The following is a 22,577-nucleotide window of genomic DNA, read 5'->3' as shown; positions in this document are numbered from 1 at the left end:
CAGCCTAAGAGATAAAAAAAAAAAACTCAAAATACGAGTACTTCATTTCAAGTTTCAATAAAATGAATTTTATATATAATCTTATCTCATTATCTCTCGCTGCTTTATCCTGTTCTACAGGGTCGCAGGCAAGCTGGAGCCTATCCCAGCTAACTACGGGCAAAAGGTGGGGTACACCCTGAACAAGTCGCCAGGTCATCACAGGGCTGACACATAGACACAGACAACCATTCACACTCACGCCTACGGTCAATTTAGAGTCACCAGTTAACCTAACCTGCATGTCTTTGGACTGTGGGGGAAACCGGAGCACCCGGAGGAAACCCACGCGGACAACATATAAACTCCGTACAGAAAGGCCCTCGCCGGCCACGGGGCTTGAACCCAGACCTTCTTGCTGTGAGGCGACAGCGCTAACCACTACACCACCGTACCACCCATATACGCCACACACACATCGCCGTACACACAAGCAATATATATTATATATACACATACATACATACATGCATACATACACACACACACACACACACTATATTTTATATATATATATATATATATATATATATATATATATATATATATATATATATATAATTTTTTCACACACGCACACACACAGTGTGTTGCTGAAAAGGCTGACTGGAAAAGGTGCACAAGCAACAGGGATGACTGCAGCCTTGAGAGGCTTGTCAAGAAAAGTCAAATCAAGAACTTGGGAGAGCTTTACAAGGAGTGGACTGAGGTTGGTGTCAGTGTATCAAGAGCCACCATGCACAGATGTCTTCAGGAACTGTCACACTCCTAATATCAAGCCATTCCTGAACCAGAGACATCAGAAGCATTTTACCTGGGCTAAGGAGAGAAAGAACTGGACTGTTGCCCAGTGGTCCAAAGTCCTCTTTTCAGATGAAAGTAAATTTTGCATTTCATTTGGAAATCAAGGTCCTAGAGTCTGGAGGAAGAGTGGAGAGGCACAAAATCCAAGGTGCTTAAAGTCCAGTTTGAAGTTTCCATAGTGTGCACCGATTTGGGATGTGATGCCATCTGCTGGTGCTGGTCCACTGCATTTTATCAAGTCCAAAATCAACATAGCTATCTACAGGAAATTTTAGAGCACTTCATGCTTCCATCTGCTGACAAGCTTTATGGAGATGCCAATTTCCTTTTCCAGCAGGACTTGGCACCTGCCCACTGTGCAAAACTACTACCAGATGGTTTGCTGACCATATTATTACTGTGCTTGATTGTCCAGCCAACTCGCCTGACCTGAACCCCATAGAGAATCTATGGGGTATTGTCAAGAGTAAGATGAGAAATGCCCGACCCAAAAATACAAACAAGCTAATGGCCGCTATCAAAGCAACCTGGGCTTCAGTAACACCTCAGCAGTGCCACACGCTGATCACCTCCATGCCACACTGCATTGATGCAGTAATTCGTGGTAAAGGAGTCCTAACCAAGTATTGAGTGTATAAATGAACATACTTTTCAGAAGTTGGGTATTTCTGTATTGTAAATCCTTTTTTTCTTAATTGATCTTTAGAAATATTCTAATAAGTTGAGATATTGGATTTCTGGTTTTCATGAGCTATAAGCCATAATCAAAATTAAAACAAACAAAAAAAAAAGGCTTGAAATGTAACTTTTTATGTAATGAATATAGAATACATGAAAGTTTCCATTTTTGAATTAAATTACAAAAAAACCTTTCACAATATTCTAATTTTTTGAGATTCATGAATATATGCATTTAGGTAAACAAGTAGTTCTGCTGTACTGTGAGTGAATTTTGCTGTCCTAAATTGGGTCTATTTATCACCTTCGAACAGAGGTATTAAAACTGCCAAACTCTATGCATTTTGAGCACACTAGAACAAGTTATCCCTCAGCAATACACCAAAAATGGTCAAACATCACTTTTGAGGTGGGAAAAAAATCTGAAAATTTTCACAGAAAAAAAGATTAAATAGGCTTGCAATGAAGTGCCAGATCTAACACTTTACAATTTATTTGCATCCTCACAAGTATTAGAATTAAAAGCACTGTTTGTTTTGCTGTGCCTCGCAGTTCTCTGATATGTTCAGACAGTTTGAGCAGCAGTCAAAATATTGGTCGTGTGAAATCTTTTCACGGTTATAATATCTGGCAAGGAACAATTAGACAGTAAGCAATAAAGATCCCCATCATAGTTGGGTGGTGAAGGAATCATTGAACTTTTTGATGAGTGTCAGAATGATGCCAGTCACATGCTATGGCCTTCAGTCACCAGATCACCACCCAAATTAACACTTACAGGCAATACAGAGAGTTGTAGAAATTATGTGAAGCTGCACTGAAGCTGTTCTTGTGCCTCTAGTTGGCCAAACACCATACTAAGATACATTAGGTTGTTTTTTTCCTTTAATTTGTCACACATCTGGAGATACTATATATTCACTGATTGTACCATTCTTTTAACTTTTAAACTCGCACCTTCAGACAAGACCTCCAAATGGACTTCTTCCTTGATATGTCTTAATTTCCCTGAGGGAACCCTCCCAAAGGGATCAATAAAGTTTTATCTAATCTAATAATTACCAACAACCCTTGACCCTGCTCAAATCAGTCAAAGTCCCTCTCTCACTCTCACTCTTTTTGTCTGGCAGCTTCTTTCTTTACCCATTAGACGCCAGTGCTTCCAGCTGCATTCCCTCTCCATCTGTGCCACTCTTGTCCAATCTTATCTCCAGTTTGTACCACAACTAAAGAAAACATTGGTGACAGCAGCTGTTTCTATATCCCCCCATTCAAGGTAATTTCACCTACAGAGAGGCAGGGGTGACTCTTCTCGAGGCCATGCCCATGAGTGACAGTGAGGCAAGCAGGCTACCCGTATCTCCTCCCCCACATAGAAGTAAGGAACTTCCCATTTGCACCCCTGGCTCAGAAAATGGAAATATACAGCAAACTGAAAAATTGGCATGCACAAGAATTTTAAACTTCTTATAAACACATTTGTCTTGAGGTTGAACCTTTTTTTGTGAGTAGCAAGCTTGAGGCATATTGGTGTATTCTGATACACTGTTTGAATTTGAAGGAGCATTTTTAATAACCAACAGTGAAAAAAGAAACTAGCTTTTTGTTATAGTTTTATGTTCTGTTTTCTGAGAGTGAAACTTGAGATTTTGTGTACAAGTCTTTGTGTTGTGGTTTTGGTGTTTTAGTTTGTGTTATTGTAAAGTCCCTGCTTCATGTTGTAGCTACATGATCTAAAGTTGCTGTGCGTGTGTGTGTGTTTAAGAAGCTGCCTCTTTTTGTCTGGCAGCTTCTTTCTTTACCCATTAGACGCCAGTGCTTCTAGCTGCATTCCCTGTGCCACTCTTGTCCAATCTTATGTCCAGTTTATACCACAGCTAAAGAAAACATTGGTGACAGCAGCTGCCTCTTTATTTAAACGAGGCAGCTTCTTACACACACACACACACACACACACACACACACACACACAAAATATTGTGTGTGTGTGTATGGAACTTTACTGTCCTCTTCTCTTTCCTCCTTCTCTCCTCCCATCTTCTTTCCTCAAACAGCCTTGTTCAAAGGTATTCCTGAGGGTAATGATTGCACACCTTGAACACACACACCCTACTCCACTGAATTTTGGGGGCTCATAATGTATTCATCTGTCTTCTAAGCCTTTAAATGTACATTCACCTCCAGAATTATTGGCACCCTTGGTAAAGATGAGTTTAAAATTAGATTATGAAGAAATATTTGTGCTAATTAAAGGAATAATCTGGAGTGATATGCTTTCTAGGTCTATTTTCGCATTATTGAGAGTGCATACATTGAGTTGCTACCACAGTCATGTCAATCGGATGTGTTTTGAGACAGTTCGTTTTTTGCGATTTCAACCGGAAAGCGCTAACACGGCAGTGCGAGGGGCATGTCTTTTTGCCGATACAAAACACTAGTTTTAAAACCATTGCAAAGCTCAAAACAACATGACAGTTCTGTGGAAGTGAGTAGAGGATTCCTACAAACAAAACGAAGTGTCCCTAGCTCTGCAAGTGCACGGACAGAGTGTGTAGAAGAGTAAATACAAAGCCAGTACCTTACCTGAAGTTGTTCTTTTCCAGACGCCATCTTCAGGGGAAAGTCCGTAAAAGTCGAGTGCCGACCCAGATAGCAAAAGGGCGTTGACTCGACGGGGAATCATCAGCATGTTCTTCGACCATACGCCGTCGAATCATCATGGATCACCGGCGTTGATTCAACACCGCTTTGCTCATACGAATTTGCGTTGAAACGATGTTGAAAAGTGGATGGTGGCCGACAGAGAATAGACCCCCTTTCACCCTTTATTCAACTACGGATTTCGGTCGATTTATAGTTTAATTTTCGGCGATGATTCATCCAACTTTACTTCCTGTTTTATGTACAACAGGAAGGCTACAAATTAAGCAAAACAGGCTAAATTAAACTAGCTAACAATAAAGCATCGGGGCTCTTGCCTAGGATGAACACACACATGCATACTTCAACCATGAAAGTGAAACTTAATTTATATCAATGTGCGTAGGCTACGTCCTGTTTTATGTACAACAGGATATAAAAATGCATGCAACAATGCACCTCTCCTAATGTTTGTCAAGCTATCTAATGAGGCATAACTTTTAACATTTATAAGGAACAGAACACACTTGAACAAGTTCTTAGAAACATTTTATGATTTATTTATAATTATGGCCTATTCCTCCTGCGGCGCAGATACCTGTACATGGAAACAGAAAAACATAACCAAAATTAATTTGATGCAGCATTGATAAAGAAAGTCAGCAGTAGGCTATGGGTTTCTAAATGACAGAAGCGTTGGTAGCCTGGATAATCTTTAAAGTTCATGGTCGCGAGGCGCGACCCATGGCTACACAAAAGAACAGGTCAGCTCAAAACGACATGCGACCTAGGCCTACATGCTCGATTTAAACGCTAAGTTTTCACTCCAACGCTAAGTTTTCACTCCAACAAGAAGTACTTCGACTCGTTTTTCGATTGAATAATGCATCTGCATTGTTGTTGTTTCAAATGGATACTAGTTGAGGGAAATTTCTCCAACGCGTGATATGACTGAAGTTCATCATAACGTCTTAAACTGCTTGAAATTGTATTCGAAATTCCCTTTATTAATAGTGACTGAATAATGGTACGTACCAGATGTCCAGGGATGAATGAAAATGTAGCGTGGTCCAGTGTTTTTCTCAATGTTGTTTCAATAGTCCAAGCGTAACAGCAGGCCGAGCCACAAGAGAGTCGCGATCCAACCGAGTGGTGTGGGAGTTTCACGTGCACCCAGGTATATAACGAAAATGACGTCATCCAGTAAACAGCAGTGGTAATCGCACTGCATTATGGGTCATCCTACCAATGTTGAAAACTGGCCGGCAAAAGTGACGATGGTTCAACATCGTATATTCGACCTTCTCTGACGGTCGACAGATCAACCTTGACCCACGGTGATTAAATCGATAAATCGACCTTCTCCGACGGCGGAGAAATCGACGTTTCACGGCGCCGTTTCAGCGTTGATTTTCTGACTTACGATGGAAACCGACCATTCTGACCAAGAATCAGCGCCGTTTCAACGTCCCTCTGCTATCTGGGGAGTGCAGAGCCCATCCCGCTGGAAATGCACAACATACCACAATTGTGCATTTCCAGCGGGATGGGCTCGGCACTCAACTTTTATGGACTTTCCCCTGAAGATGACGTCTGGAGAAGAACAACTTCAGGTAAGGTACTGGCTTTGTATTTACTCTTCTACACACTCTGTCCGTGCACTTGCAGAGCTAGGGACACTTTGTTTTGTTTGTAGGAACCTTCTACTCACTTCCACAGAACTGTCATGTTGTTTTGAGCTTTGCAGTGGTTTTAAAACTAGTGTTTTGTATCGGCAAAAAGACATGCCCCTCGCACTGCCGTGTTAGCGCTTTCTGGTTGAAATCGCAAAAAATGAACTGTCTCAAAACACATCCGATTGACGTGATTGTGGTAGCAACTCAGCATATGCACTCCCAATAATGAGAAAATAGACCGAGAAAGCATATCACTCCAGATTATTCCTTTAACTTCATTTCATACTGAAATCTCAAATATATTTTAGTGCTCCTGAGTGGCACAACAGGAAATCATTTTGGTCTGTAGTCTGAAGATTGTGAGTTCAAATTCCAACAATCCTATAACCATCCTTGGCCAGGAGACTGGATGGGAGTAGCAGCATACCCTTTCTCCCCTATCAATCACGGCAACACTAGCCAATAATGGGCACCTGTAAGCTCGTGTATGTGGAAGGGGTGGATAGTGACACTCAGACATCTGGGTGTATTAAACTGCCCCATGACAGCACATTTGAAAAGTTGTGGTTGGGTGTGGGTGTTTGTGGGTGGGTGTGTGCATGCACTGATCAGCCATAACATTAAAACTACTAAGAGGTGATGTGAATAACATTGGTCTCATTACAGTAGCACCTGTCAAGGGGTGGGAAATAGGCAGGGGTGGGATATGTGAATGGTCAGTTCTCAAAGTTTATCAACTTTAGAAGCATTAGAAGCAGGAAAATGGGCAAGTGTAAGGATCTAAGCAACTTTGACAAGTGGCAAATTGTGAGGGCAAGATGACTGGATCTGAGCATCTCCAAAATGGCATATCTTGTTGGGTGTTTCTGGTATACAGTGGTTAGTACCTACCAAAAAGTGGTCTGAGGAAGGACAACTGATGAACCAGCAACAGGGTCAAGGGCACCCAAGGCTCAATGAAGGCTAGCCCATCTGATCCGATTCCACAGAAATTCTTCTGTGGATTAGATTAGATTAGATTAGATTAGATTAGATTAGATTAGATTAGATTAGATTAGATTAGATTAGATAAAACTTTATTGATCCCTTTGGGAGGGTTCCCTCAGGGAAAATTAAGATTCCAGCAGCATCATTACAGATAAACAGAGAAAAGAAATAGAGAAAAACTTCTAGATAAATTAAAATAAATTAAGTATTTACATATACAAATATTACAAATATAAAAGAATAAGATATGGGGAAGGGGGGAGGGAAAGGGGGGAGAAGTGGGGTTAGGGTAAGTGTGTATGTGTGTGGGGGGGTAAGCAGGAAAGATATTGCACTTTATATTGCACATTATATTGCACATTGTCCAGTACTGCTTATTGTTAGGCTAGGCTACTGCTCCTTCCCATCCTCTGTCCTCCTTTTACCCCTCCTCCCCCCCAGAGAGGAGATGTACAGTCTGATGGCATGAGGGACAAAGGAGTTTTTGAGTCTGTTCGTCCTGCACTTGGGAAGGAGCATTCTGTCACTGAACAGGCTCCTCTGGTTGCTGATGACGGTGTGCAGAGGGTGACTGGCATCGTCCATGATGTTCAATAGTTTGTCCATAGACCTTTTCTCTGCCACCATCACCAGAGAGTCCAGCTTCATGCCGACCACAGAGCCAGCCCGCCTGATCAGTTTGTCCAGCCTGGATGTGTCCTTCTTGGATGTGACGCACCCCCAGCACACCACGGTGTAAAACAGGACACTGGTGACCACAGACTGATAGAACATCCACAGGAGTTTCTTGCAGATGTTAAAGGACCGCAGCCTCCTAAGGAAGTATAGCCTGCTCTGTCCCTTCCTGTATAAGTGGTTGGTGTTGCAAGTCCAGTCCAGCTTGCTGTCCAGCCACAGCCCGAGGAACTTGTAGGAATCCACAGCCTCCACCTCGACTCCCTTTATCAGAACTGGTCGTGACCTTGGTCTGGACCTCCCAAAGTCAGTGACCAGCTCCTTGGTCTTTGAGGTGTTGAGCTGCAGATGGTTCCTGTTGCACCACACAGCAAAGTCCCTCACCAGGCTCCTATATTCCTCCTCTCTGTCGTCACTGATATACCCAACGATGGCTGTGTCATCAGCAAACTTCTGAATGTGACACAGCTCCGAGTTGTAGCACAAGTCCGCGGTGTACAGGGTGAAGAGAAGAGGGGCCAGCACTGTGCCCTGGGGTGCTCCGGTGCTGCTAATTACAGTGTCAGACGTGATGTCCTTCAGCCTGACATACTGCGGCCTGTCAGTGAGGTAGCTGAAGATCCAGGTGACCAGGCAGGGGTCCACTTGCATCCTGTTCAGTTTGTCCTAAAGCAATAGGGTCTGGATGGTGTTGAAGGCACTCGAGAAGTCCAAGAAGAGGATCCTTACTGTGCCATTTCCCTTATCCAGATGCGAGTGGGCTCGGTGTAGCAGGTAGAGGATGGCGTCTTCCACACCAACACCTGCCCGGTACGCAAACTGCAGACAGTCCTGGGCATGTTGTACCTGGGGTCTGAGGAAGCTGAGGAAGAGCCGCTCCAAAATCTTCATCAGATGTGAAGTGAGCGCCACCGGTCGGAAGTCGTTCAGCTCACTGGGCCGATTCTTTTTGGGAACTGGAACGATATACTGTATGATGTCTTCCAGAGGGTTGGCACTCTCCCCAGCTGCAGGCTGAGGTTGAAGATGCGTTGGAGTGGTTCACCCAGTTCAGCAGCGCAGGTGTTCAGTAGTCGTGGACACACCTTGTCCGGGCCTGCTGCTTTCCTGGGGTGAAGCTTCCTCAGTTGACCTCTGACCTGGTCTGCAGTAATGCATGGAGGAGTCTGTGTTGAGGTGGGGGAGGAGGGGGCTGCTGTGATGACTGGGGGGAGGTGTGTTGAGGGAAGGAGAGATGGCTGCAGTGAGGGAGAGGGTGGGGGGGCGTGGGCTGGTTGAACCAATTGAAGAAGTCATTCAACTGGTTCGCCCTCTCCACTGTCCCCTCAATGACTCTGGTCTTTGTATTGTGGCCTGTGATAGTTTTCACACCTTCCCAGACCTCCCTCATGCTGTTCTCCTTCAGCTTCTGTTCCACCTTTCTCCTGTAGCTGTCCTTAGCTTCCCTCACGCAGCGTTTGACCTCCTGCTGTGCTGGTTTCATCATCTCCCTATCCCTGCTCCTGAAGGCGGCCTTCTTCCTGTTGAGGACAGCTTTGACTTCCTGTGTTACCCATGGCTTGTTATTAGGGTAACACCGTACAGTCTTAGTGGGGGAGACTACGTCTGCATAGAAGTTGAGGTAATCTGTCAGACAATGTGTCAGCCCCTCTAAGTCCTCACAGTGTGGGCTAAGCAGCACATCCCAGTCCATGATGTCACAGCAGTCTCTGAGGGCATCTTCCATTTCAGGGGCCCACCTCCTGATGGAGCTAGTTGTTGCAGGCTGCCTTTGAACCAGGGGGGTGTACTTCGGCTGTAGAAGAACCAGGTTGTGGTCAGACTTCCCTAGTGGGGGGAGGAGTGTGACTCTGTATGCATCCCTCACATTAGCATACAGCAAGTCAATTGTCCTGTTGTTCCTTGTTGGACAATCCACAACCTGGTAAAAAGCAGCCAAAGTAGAGTCCAAAGTAGCATGATTAAAGTCCCCAGAAATTATGATAAATGCCTCAGGGTGCTGTGTCTGCAGCCTTGCTGTGACAGAGTGAATCCTCTCACATGCAGCGTCTGCGTCTGCCCTCGGAGGGATGTAAACACAGATGGTGATGACATGACTGAACTCCCTTGGCAGATAATATGGCCACAGGCTAACAGCTAGCAGCTCCAAGTCTGGGCAACATAAAACTGTCTTTACGGAGATATGTCCCGGGTTACACCAGTGGTTGTTAACATAAATGATGAGTCCCCCACCTTTGCTTTTCCCGCATGTGTTAGTGTCTCTGTCGGCTCTCACAGCAGTGAATCCCCACAGGTCCACGTTAGCATCCGGTACAAGGTGTGTTAACCATGTCTCCGTAAAAATAAATAAGCTGCTCTCCTGGTAAATCCGCTGGTTGTTCAGAGCGGAAAGCTCGTCGACTTTATTCGGCAGCGAGTTCACATTCCCCATGATAACGGAGGGAATTGATGGTTTGTAGTGCCACCAGTTGTCTGCTAGCCTCGCCTTTAGCTTAGCTCCAGCTTTGCAGCCCCTGGGTTTCCTCCTCAGCTCCGCCAGGATGGGGTGTCGTATCCCGGCTCGTCCCATTGTTTTCAGGGCCAGCAGCTCTTCTCTCGAATAAGTGAGAAAACTGGCTCCTGGTTGCATGTTAAAGTTAAAAAATCAGATAGCGTAGTAAATTGCTGAAAAACTTAATGCTGGCTATGATAGAAAGGTGTCAGAACAACACAATGCATTGCAGGCTACTTTGTATGGAGCTGCATAGCTGCGGACTAGTCAGAGTGCACATGCTGACTCCTGTCCACCACCAAAAGCACCTTTAATAGGCATGTGAGCATCAGAACTGGACCATGGAGCAATGGAAGAAGGTGGCCTGGTCTGATGAATCACAAATGCCCATGCATCATGGGGTTGATCCTCCTCAGAGCTTTGTGTACCTGGCCTGATGAGACTGTTGGTGGGGGGTTGGGTGGTCCAGGTGTGTCTGTGTGTGTGTGTGTGTGTGTGTGTGTGTGTGTGTGCGCACCTCCTCTCTGTGCTGTAGCTGGAGGTCTCAAAGCGGGTGTAGAAAGTGTTGAGGTCATCCGGCAGGCTGTCTGTGGAGCTGATAGTGGTCCTGTAAGTCTGATGTGCTGCAGGCCTTGCCACATTCACTCGGGGTCAGCAGTGGAATAGAAGTTGTCCAGCTTCTCTCTGTACTGCCTCTTGGCCACTGTAATGGCTTTCCTCAGTCTGTACTTCACCACTTTGTACTCTGTTTCATTGCCTGATCTAAATGCAAGAGATCGAGCACGCAGCATGCGTCGTACCTGACTGTTTACCCAGGGCTTTTGGTTGGGGAACTTCCTGAGCTGTATGGTGGGCATGATGTTGCAGACACATGCGCTGATGTACCCAGTCACATACTCAGCATAGTCCTGTATACTGACAGAAGAGTCCTCCAAAGTGGCTGCAGCTTTAAACACATCCCAGTCTGTCCGAGCAAAACAGTCCTGAAGGGTGCCCTCAGTCTCTGGGCTCCAGAGTTTGATTTGTTTGGTGACAGGATGTGTTTGTTTTAGTCTTTGTCTGTCGGTCGGATACAGGAACAAAGAGATGTGGTCCGAGTGTCCGAAGTGGGGGAGGGGTGCAGCCAAGGCAGGATGGCCCACCAGACGCTTGCTCCCATGGGCCAAGGCAGGATGGCCCACCAGACGCGCGCTCCCATGGGCCAAGGCAGGTGGCCACCAGACGCTCACCGGTGAGCTCCCCTCCCAGGTCTGGCTCCAGGAGGAGGCCCCAGTTTCCCATTCCTGTGCGAGGTGCTGCAGCTCCTACTTTGCCATTTCATCAGGGTCTATGACTCACCCTTAGTCTGGCCTCTCTGATGGAAGCAGTTTACCTTGGGAGACCCTACCAGGGGCTAATGCTCCTGACAACACAACTCCCAGAATCACCAGGACACACAAACTCCTCCACCATGTTAAGGTGGTGATTCTTTGGAGGAGGACCAAACTCCTGGAGAAGGGTTGGACTCTCTCCTTTTCCGGAATTGCCCCGACAGGTGGGTGTGGGGATATTCATGAGCCCCTGGTTGAGTGTCACTGTTTTGGAGTTCTCCCTAGAGAGCAGGAGGGTCACCTCTATGTGACTGCAAGTCACTGAGAGGAAAACTGGCTGTTTGTGCTTATGCGCCAAACAGCAGTGCAGAGTATTCAGCCTTCTTGGAGTTGCTGGGTGGTGTCCTGGAAGGGGTGCCACCTGGGGACTCCATAGTTCTCCTGGGGGGCTTCAACACATAGGTGGGCAACTGGCACAAATTTTTTTTTGGGGGGGGAGCGCACCCGGTGTCCAGCCTCCGGCCCCCCATCCAAATACTAGTTTTAGTACATGGCTACTTGGAATTGTGGCTTACTTGTTTTGCAGATATCGAGATATGACCGCCGTTTAATGAATAATATTTTTTTAAATAACTATTTTGTTGGGCGGCACGGTGGTGTAGTGGTTAGCGCTGTCGCCTCACAGCAAGAAGGTCCGGATTCGAGCCCCGTGGCCGGCGAGGGCCTTTCTGTGCGAAGTTTGCATGTTCTCCCCGTGTCCGTGTGGGTTTCCTGTGGGTGCTCCGGGTTCCCCCACAGTCCAAAGGCATGCAGGTTAGGTTAACTGGTGACTCTAAATTGACTGTAGGTGTGAGTGTAAATGGTTGTCTGTGTCAGCCCTGTGATGACCTGGCGACTTGTCCAGGGTGTACCCCGCCTTTCGCCCGTAGTCAGCTGGGATAGGCTCCAGCTTGCCTGCGACCCTGTAGAACAGGATAAAGCGGCTAGAGATAATGAGATGAGAACTATTTTGTTTGTGGGATTGAGCTGAAGAGTTTATGGTATAAATTTATGTTTAATAGTAGGTCGTAGCTTAGATTTTTTTCCCCTTGTGACATGAATACAGTGAAAAGCAATCTTACTCTCTCTGAGATTCATGTTCTGAGTGCAAATTATGGGAGAGAATCCAAGATTGTGACATGTCTTACACACCACATGACTTACCTAGGCCGAGTGGCTATAATCGCTTCTACGTTGTTAAACAACCCTGAAGATGCCCAAGTGTCAAGCGTTTCGATGTAAATATACGCCTGAATGCTGCAAAGCAATTTTTTTTTGCCATTACTAATTCTATAAAGGATATTACTTTGAAGGAAGAAGCGCAAAATGGCTGCGTTTCATTGGCACTGGTCACACTGTGGACAAATTTAATTTCCATTTTTTTTGCCTAGGATATCAGTCCAGTCAACACAGCATCTACTCTCCTTATCTCAGGGCATTGGGTGGCATTTTGTACACTCTCGCCAATCTTCAGCAGGCTGACTTGCATGGCCCCCGTGTTCATTTCCTCCATTATCACTTCCGGTATCGCTGGAATCACTTTCACCATTTTGTTTCTTCCTGCCCGGGCTCATATTCTGGTTCAAACATATACGCTTGAATTGCTTTTTGTTCAGACACATCTTCCAGGTTTGCAAAAAAAAAAAAATTATAGAAAATTTCTGACTTGATGGCTGTGTGTTACTAAGGTAAACGGTGTACTAGTGTATAATTAACGTCACAAGCGGATATCCAGTTTCAGTGCAAATGGCCACACCCAGGTAAGCCTATTTTCAGCAATATCACAACTTTTAAAGTGGATAAATTGTTAAAGTCTTATTTTTAATTAAAATGTGTGGGGCACGTGGCATCAGGGCACTTGCCATGATCCACAAACAGAGTTCATTTTTTGGGTTTTGTTGGGCTTTAATTGAAAAGCATTCCAGGTGACTACCTCTTGAAGCTCATTAAGATAATGCCAACAGTGTACAAAGTGTAATCAAGGTAAACACTGGCTAATTTGAAGAATTTAAAATATCAAACTTAATTTTTTAAAATATATAACCATATTGAAGATAAATAGATACCTTTTCTTGTTTACACCAGATATATACGAGCACCAGATAATCAGCTGGAAATGATAGACTGATCCATTCTTGTTAAATGCAAATATTTTAGAACACCTTCATGTGTATTAACATTATTTTACTTTTTGTTTTTGAACACTTTTGTGTACCACATAATTCCATATATGTTCCATATGTTATTTCATAGGTTTTGATGTGTTCAGTATTGTTCTACAATGTAGAAAATAGTCAAAATACAGAAAAACCTGAGAATGAGTAGGCATGTCCAAACTTTTTACCAGTACTATAGCTGCATCAAAATGTGTTGTACAGCAACCCCAAAGAAGAATAATGCCTTATCCCACATTATAGACCAGCTGTTCAAATTGTTTGAATGTAGCGCTGACTGCCACAAAAGAGTAAAGCAAACAGTATTTATCTCTAACTTTCATTGCCATTAACATTAGGTGGCATGGTGGTGTAGTGGTTAGCACTGTCGCCTCACAGCAAGAAGGTTTTGGGTTCGAGCCCAGTGGCCGACAGGGGGGACCTTCCTATGAGAAGTTTGCATGTTCTCCCCGTGTCTGCGTGGGTTTCCTCCGGGTGCTCCAGTTTCCCCCACAGTTCAAAGACATGCGGTTAGGTTAACATGGGGCAGCCTTGGCCTGAGGTTGGGCTGAAATGCCCTTGAGCAAGGCGCAACCCCCAACTGCTCCCCAGGTGCTGTAGCATAGTTGCCCACTGCTCTGGGTATGTGTGTGTGCTCATTGCTCACTTGTGTGTGCACGTGTGTTACCTGCTTCAGATGGGTTAACCAGTTTAATACGTTGCAAGTGGGCAAGTGCTGGTAGAAAGATTAGTCGTCTTAGTGAGCAAATATCTCATCTCATTATCTCTAGCCGCTTTATCCTTCTACAGGGTCGCAGGCAAGCTGGAGCCTATCCCAGCTGACTACGGGCGAAAGGCGGGGTACACCCTGGACAAGTCGCCAGGTCATCACAGGGCTGACACATAGACACAGACAACCATTCACACTCACATTCACACCTACGGTCAATTTAGAGTCACCAGTTAACCTAACCTGCATGTCTTTGGACTGTGGGGGAAACCGGAGCACCCGGAGGAAACCCACGCGGACACGGGGAGAACATGCAAACTCCGCACAGAAAGGCCCTCGCCGACCCCGGGGCTCGAACCCAGGACCTTCTTGCTGTGAGGCGACAGCGCTAACCACTACACCACCGTGCCGCCCCAGTGAGCAAATATATTTGAGCTTAATGATTTATTGAATAGAAGATATTTTGGTCAAGTCAAATCAAGACTTTTTTTATTGCTGTTTCTGTGTATAAATCATAGGCGTAGAATTGGGTATGGACGTGTCCCTACCAATATCAAACAATGGCTGATTTGTCCCTACCAATATTTCTGATTGAAGAGGGAAGAAGAAAAAAAAAATCACACTCCATGCGTGGTACACAAATGGTTACTGTAGGTTTCCACTGGGCGAAACACCATGCAAAAGTCGCTCATGAATATTTGCTCTGGGGGCGTGGTTGCGAAAACAGCAAGCAGGTCTGGCTATCATGCCAATTAGCAGGTGCAGTGACCGGCTGCTAGTTAGCAAGCTAGCAGACTGTCCTTGAGGAATGTAACGTTAGATTAGCTTGTAAAATGAATCAGTTAACAGTTCGTATTCAGTGTGTAAAAACGACAACGTATGACTTTTCTAAGTTTGCGTGGCATGTAAATAACAATCCAACTTGATACTGACAACAACTGGTGTTCATGAAGGTTACAAACACGTTATTAAATCATATAAAATTGTGCTAATGTTGGCTAATATTGCACCTAGTCTTGTTTGTGAAGTGCCTGCAAACTTTAGCAGCCCGCTAACCCTTAATTTGAACTGCTTCAGTTAAGACCTGCAGAGTGCCCTAACCAAGTTCGTGTAACATGACACATATAAACAACAACCCGATGGTGATGTGGACATGGTTCGTGGCCCAGACACCTTTTAATCAAATAAAACATTTTCACGTAATAAGCATAACAGCCTCCGCCTTCTTGATCAGAAATTTTTGGTTACTCCCGCCTCTCTTTTGAAAATGTCACATACCAAGTGCATACATACGTTGCACTGATTGGTTTTCGAGGGGGTGCATTTGAAAGTGGTAGGCTTTCTCTTGTCAGTTATCCTTGTGTCATCGTCAGAGGCTGAAAGAAGTTTCAGCACTCTGAGGAGACTTAAAACTTGGCTGAGAACCACAATGACACAGATGAAGCTGAACCATGTTGCTGTGTGCCATGTCCACTAGGTCAGGTTGGACAATACGGACATTAAACAAATATGCCAGCAGTTCATTGATGCTAATGAGAGGCGCCACCATGTGTTATACAAGAGCAAGGGCTGGACTGGATGGGCTTGGGTTGAAAGTGTGAATATAGCAATAGTTTTGATATAGGCTTGAATGAATAATGTAGTACAAAAGTATAGGTATAATGGAAAGGAAAGTATAATGCAGTATAATGCACTATAACACTACGTTCAGACTGCAACCTGAAACGACCCATATCCGATTTGTTGTGAAATCCGATTTTTTTGTTAGGCCGTTCACATTATCAATTATATGAGACTTGTATGCGATCTCCAATATGAACGGAAAACGACCCAAAAGTGTCCTGCATGCGCAAATTGACACGTAATAAGCACATCTACGTAATACGTAAACAAAAAAAAAGCGCACTCTTCATGTTTAATGATTTTTTTTGTTTGTTTAATTATCTGGTTAGTGTTAAAGTGTGAGGTCTCGTGTGTGTTTTTGTTTCTGAAATGAAAACGTGTAGCCTGGTAACGAGGGTTGACTCCTAAATGTCTCTCTAATTTCTATATAAGTGCACTACATGTTACTAGGAAGTAATCAGAGTTCGTAGCAGCCTCCAAACATGGCCGTCACGGACTACAACTCCCAAGCACCTCAGCACCCTCCCTCTCTAGAATTCTAATCACCACTGCACCTGTTCTTCATTACAGACTCATTACCCACCAGTACTTAAAGACCTCAGTCACAAGCTGTCATTGTGAAGTATTGCTCAGTGTATTGCTACCTGAGCATATTGAGCCTTTGTGCCTAGTGGGTGATGTGCAGTGATTTTTGACCCTGTTTCCCCATTTATATTGGACTCTGAACTTTCTCCTGACATGTTGTTTGCACATCTGACTTCAATATTAGTTTCATGATTTAGATTTAGCTGCCAGTTTGTGATGCACCTGCACTCCTCTGCATCTGTAAGTGCCTGCACTTCTGACAGGGGTCTCTTATCCAGAAAAGGTGCACTTTTTTTTTTTTTTAAATGATCCATAGGTAGAAGCCAAATGTAAGCTAAATTTGTCCTTATAAGACCAGTATCTTTCATCTGTGTAAACTTAGAATTTCTACAGCATAGGAGTTGAAGACTGACAACAAACAGTATTTGTCAGATAATATTATTTAAAAAATGTTACTTTTTTATATAAAGTTAATATCACTAAGTAAATTTGAGGGTTAATCTTTTCAAGGCATTTTAGATAGAGCCACACATCACAATTATTGGCAACCGTGCATTTGGTTATTTGTGCAATGCAATTGGAGAATACAGAGTAACTACAGACCACTCTTTAATAGACTAAATAATTTAGAAAACATTTATTTTTGCATATGTTATAGATTACAATGGGTATTAAAAATTCTACACATGCCTGTTAAAATGGCAGGTTTTGGTGATGGGAGGGGGAGAATTAAAGATAAATTATGCCTTTTTTCCACCCTCAATGTGAATTTACAATAAATAAATAAATAAAGTAAAAACAAACATTGGGGGAGAACAGGAAAAAATAATAAAAAAAATACAATAATGTGGTTGCATACTTGCGCACATCCTTTTATAATGGGTGTGTGTGTGTGTGTGGCTGTATTCAGAATGAAACAATCATGTTCAAAAGTATACAGTTGTCAATGAAATTATTCTGATTAACCCTAAATAAAGACCAAATGTTTCTGTAGAGCTTTCTTGACATCATCTTGGTTTCATCTGGCTGCTGAAGCCATGGTCTACAAAGACCTTGATTGCTGATTGCTGACCTGATTGCTGGCGCTGTCAGTGACAACCCCATTAATTAACCCCATTAATTCAGAAATCAGACTGTGAATCTGAAGGAAGGCTATGAAAATCAAGACTAAAGAGCATTCTAAGGAACTTGGAGATAAAATTATGAAAAAGGGTACAAAATAATACCCAAGTGTTTGGCTATGTGAGCTCTGTTGGATCAATTGTGAGGAAATGAAAGCTGCATCATACCACCCAGGCACTAGACAAGGTGATCCCTCAAAACTCAGCATCTGAGCAAAAAGGGGAATTGTGAAGGAACCCACAGAGACCAAAAATCACTTAAAGCTGCTACAGAGTTATGTGGCTGAGACTGGAGTGAAGGTGCACCAGTCTCAATATCAAGCCACAATACCGCACATTTTTAAACTCTATATAGTGCACTCGAGCTTCAGTAGGCAGTCATTTGGGATACGGCCGCTGTATTACCAAACTCTTAATTCAGGCTTAATAATTTGCACATATTTATTTCGTCATATTAATAAACTTTTTCTACATTTTTATAAATATTTATTTAGATTGTTTATAGCCAGCTGAATTCTGCAACTTCTCTCAGCGCTGGCTCAAGGTGCATAAACACCAGTGCAGTTTGCTATGGAGATGAGGCGAGACCTGGCGATGTGGTTTTTGTGGCGGCGGCGGAACTCACACAATAATCTGATTAATGTGGGCAGCAGACTAATGAGACCGAAGGTGTCAAATTACTGGAAATTTCCAGAGCAATATTATAATATTGTAATACAGGATGGTTTAAGTTATAAATCAGTTATAGAAACTGTTTTATTTAATCAGGCTAACAGATCAACATCCAGGTCCCTACCAAATCCACCATTAGCTTGATCAATTCTATAAAAGTCTATTTAAATTCTGAAAACTGTACAAATGTTGTTGTTTTCCACCAAAGAGGCGGGATTAGCCAACGCAGAATAGTGACGTTTGTCTCTTGTTGATGACATGTAGGTCGCATGAATGCGACCTGTCCGGTCAGACTGCAGTCGCATGTGAAAATTTCGGATATGCATCGGATTTAGGACCACATATCCAAGCGGCCTGGGTCGCATGTGAAAAAGTCGGATCTGTGTCATTCAGATTGTCAATAAGAAATCGGATACAGGTCGCATATGGGCAAAAAAATCGGATATGGGTCATTTCAGGGTGCAGTCTGAACGTAGTCTAACTAACGTTCATACATCTTTATTATCCTGGTCTGTCATTCATTTCATTTAACATTACAGAAGTCATTAAGCATGCTCTGAATTGAAGAAATACATTTCACACAATTTTCCTCAACCAGAACACTATCTGCGCTTCAGCAGAACCCTGTCACTACCTCCTCTCCCTCCCCTCTCTGCTCAAGAAGACAACAAAAGGGCAATAATATAACAACAACCAATCAGAATTCAGACACATTCTGTTGCCAAGTAAAATTGTAACTTTTCAACGTGTCAAAAAAAGTTCTAGAGACCTCGTCCTGCTTTACCGTTAGATCAATCACATATCAGCTTAAACTAGCATTCTAAAACTAGTTAAAGATCACACAGAAGATAGCCTACTCCCCCTGCCAGCCTCATGTAATGCAATGTTAAGGCTCCATATGTGTTTTACTTCCATTTATGAGGGAAAGGAACATACTCCCTCCTGCCAGTCAATGCGTTATTCACTTGTAAAACACATTTGCAAATTGGTAGAATGCATCATGGTCACCACATGCAAGATTTGCAGTTAATCAAATGAATTGCATGTTATTATTATTCATGAATTACTACAGTTCTGAACTTCAAATTTTAGAAGTCTGGACTTTGGAGAGATGATGGATACTCTTTTGGTGGAACGCAACGGAGCAAAATATTGTGACCCTCTAATGTTGACCTGAAGTTGGCGCCACTGGGGGTTGGCATTGGATTTATGTCCCCACCAATGTTAATACCAAACCTACGCCCTTGGTATAAATTATCAACATTGGAAAGTAATTTCTTCATGACCATGATGCAACATAAAACAATGCAGCAGCATCTGACTCCAAACTGTGCAAATACACAGTGTGTGACGAGTGCAAAACTGTATGACAAATCCCACAAAACAAATACTCAGGACAATAAATATTCAGGACAACACATGCTAACTAGACAGGGCAACAGAACAATATTCAGTGGAAGAACAAGTGCAAGCAAGTCAAAACTGTGAGCTAATGTAGAGCTAAACTGTGAGGTCATGTAGAAAAAAAAGTGTGGCAGTATGCTTGGTATTAAAAAAGTGATTTAAAAAATAAAAAAAAGATTGGCATGAAAAAGTCATAGCTGCATATTAAAATATGGATGTGCAGTGATTTTGTGATGGTGGGTGTTGGGAAGGGTTTGATTAGACCAGATGGGTTTTAGGGGCAGCAATGTGTCAAGTAATCTGACTGCCTCAGAAAAGAAGCTGTTGCAAAGACTGGTGGTAGTGGCATGAATGGCATATTGCCTTCTACCAAATGATAGGAGGGTGAAGACTCCATAAGAGGGGTGGGATCTCCAAGGCCATCATCCAAGGGGTACTGCATCTCCAAGGCCATCATCCACAATACTGATGGCCTTGGAGATGCAGTATTGGTGGTAGGTGGTGTCCTCCTCCTCCTCATTCAGATTCTGAGCTAACATGCAATGGACAGCCTAAACTGTAAGTCATGGAAACATCAAACTTTGTCACATTTTTATCCTGTGTAAACTCAAGAGACTGTTGCATGTGAAAATCCCAGGATATCAGGAAATCCAATCAGATTTCAGCGTTTGCCGTGGTTACACACGGGTGTCTGTCTGCAGCTGATGCATCACCACGTGCCTCACTACCACAACTATACTACAGTATTAATATTATACTATTGAGTATATTGAAGTTTGTATGTATGTAAGTAAAGAATGACACCAAGATTAAATCATGCCAGATCTTTTCTTACCTTAAATGTGAATTTGCCCAGTATACAAATAAAAGTGGAAAGCAATCAAAAACATTTATCAAAAAAGAAAAACTTATAATCCCATTTCCAAAAAAGTTGGAACACTAAAACAAATAACAGAATGTCAAGATTTGCAAATGATGGAAACACTATATTTCATTTAAAAAAAGAAAAGACAATGCATCAAATGTTGAAACTGAGAAATTTTGTGAGTTTTTTGAAAAAACCGTGCCGACTGAGGTTGGGGGCGTGAGCAGACACTCCCCTGTGCACTGATTGGTGAGGAGGCGTGTCCTCACATGCCCACACACGCCCCGCGAGCGCGCTGGGATCTGTAAACACCGCAAACCCGGAAGGAGAATAATTATGAATTACGAGAATTTCTGAAGCCTTATGCGCCTCGCCTCATCTATACGCTCTTGCCAGTATCTGTTGGCGTTGTCGGTGACAACAAGCCACAGCACCAAGACCAGCAACACTAACGACTCCATGTCCTCCATGTTTATTGTTTACTATCCGGGTCGTGAGACTACCGCTTAAAAGCTCACTGAATCAGTGACATACAGAGCATCGTGGACGAGTTCGCGGAGCGCAAGGCTCGTCGTATGCCCTTCAAATAATGCGCGCAGTATAGGCTATTGATGTTTTATTATGAGCCATGTACAGTATGTCGCCTAATGTTTTTTTGTTTCTGAGTTACATGTTCGTTTGAAGGACTTAATGTACAAAATAACATAGTTGCACCCCGTAGTGTTGAAATTGGTAAACACAGTGCATTCAGTGAGGTTTGCACCGCCCTCCTTTTATTTCTGACTCTTCCTGTCACCGTTGCAACCTCTGAGCGCTCATTCGTATGCCCTTCAAATAATGTGCGCAGTATAGGCTATTGCTGTTTTATTATGAGCCATGTACAGTATCCTAATGTTTTTTGTTTCTGAGTTACATGTTCGTTTGAAGGACTTGATGTACTAAATAACATAGTTGCACCCGGTAGTGTTGAAATTGGTAAACACCGCAGTTGCGGACATTTTGTAGCCTAAAATGATGTTATGATAAGCTTTAATAAAGGGCCCGGTCATTTGCCCCGCCCCCGGCCCGGCTCTGACTTGTTCCGCCACTGTCACTGATGTCACTGTTTGCGCTGCTTAACGACATCACGTGACGTCACGTGACGACACTTCCAGCCAGCACGGTTCAGCGCGGTTGTAGTCGAAATGCAACTCCAACAGCCCCGCTCAGCTCGACTCGGCACGGCACGGCTCAGCCGCGTTTGTAGTGGAAAAGCGGCATAATAAAAGGAATTTACCATAATAGACTTAAAGCAGCAAGAGGTGGTTCTACCCATTACTCATCTGAAAGGGTTGAATACTTATGCAAGAAGCATTTTTCAATTTTTTAAAGATTTGTTGACAAGTAATGAATTTGAAAACTTTAAGAGCATATTGATTTGCAATAAAAAATACTGGCTGGATCAATCTGTGAAGGGGCCTTTTCTAATCTCATGAATAGACAAATCTGATGACACTTAAGGCACTTTTTACAAGGCATGTTATCTACTTATTTAATTTAATTAATGTATTTACCCCATCTCTGAGCCTATCTCTACCCACTGCATAATTTTGAAAAATATTAAAAAGATACCAAGAAGCTGAGAAATGGGGCTGGGAAGGGCTGAGGAGGGAGAATAGGCAGGGGTTGCTCAAGCTGAACTTGCTCAGTGAATATTGACGAGCATATACAGTACCAGTCAAAAGTTTGGACACACCTACTCATTCATAGGTTTTCCTTTATTTTGACTATTTTCTACATTGTAGAACAATAGTGATGACATTAAAACTATGAAATAACATATATGGAATTATGTGGTAAACAAAAAAAAGTGTTGGGGGAAAAAAACTAAAGATGTTTCATATATTAGATTCTTCAAGGTAGCCAGCGTTTACCTTGATGATCACTTTGCACACTATTGGCATTCTCTTAACCAGCTTCATAAGGTAGTCACCTGGAATGCTTTTCAGTTAGCAGGTGTGCCTTGTCAAAAGTTAATTAGTGGAATTTTTTGCCTTCTTGAAATCATCAGTTATGTTGTGTCGAGGTAGCTTTGGTAGACAGTAA

The 22,577-nt window shown here is 43.3% G+C and overlaps 1 protein-coding gene across 23 annotated transcripts in view; it reads left to right on the top strand.

The window, feature by feature from the left end:
- Positions 1 to 22,577, top strand: part of gphna (gephyrin a) — a 471,572-nt gene that overhangs the window by 431,416 nt on the left and 17,579 nt on the right. For 12 of the 23 annotated variants that reach the window (XM_060933582.1, XM_060933586.1, XM_060933579.1 and 9 more), the window contains one exon: positions 2,798 to 2,899. The exons of the other annotated variants lie outside the window; for them this stretch is intronic. In XM_060933582.1, the coding sequence (XP_060789565.1) occupies positions 2,798 to 2,899 (102 nt within the window). The remainder of the gene's footprint in view (positions 1 to 2,797; positions 2,900 to 22,577) is intronic. 23 annotated transcript variants of the gene reach the window in all.

The sequence above is a fragment of the Neoarius graeffei genome, chromosome 11, assembly GCF_027579695.1.
Source record: "Neoarius graeffei isolate fNeoGra1 chromosome 11, fNeoGra1.pri, whole genome shotgun sequence".
In the NCBI taxonomy this organism is placed as follows: Eukaryota; Metazoa; Chordata; class Actinopteri; order Siluriformes; family Ariidae; genus Neoarius; species Neoarius graeffei.
The sequence above is the reverse complement of the archived record's forward strand: the minus strand, read 5'-3'. Positions and strand labels throughout refer to the sequence as shown.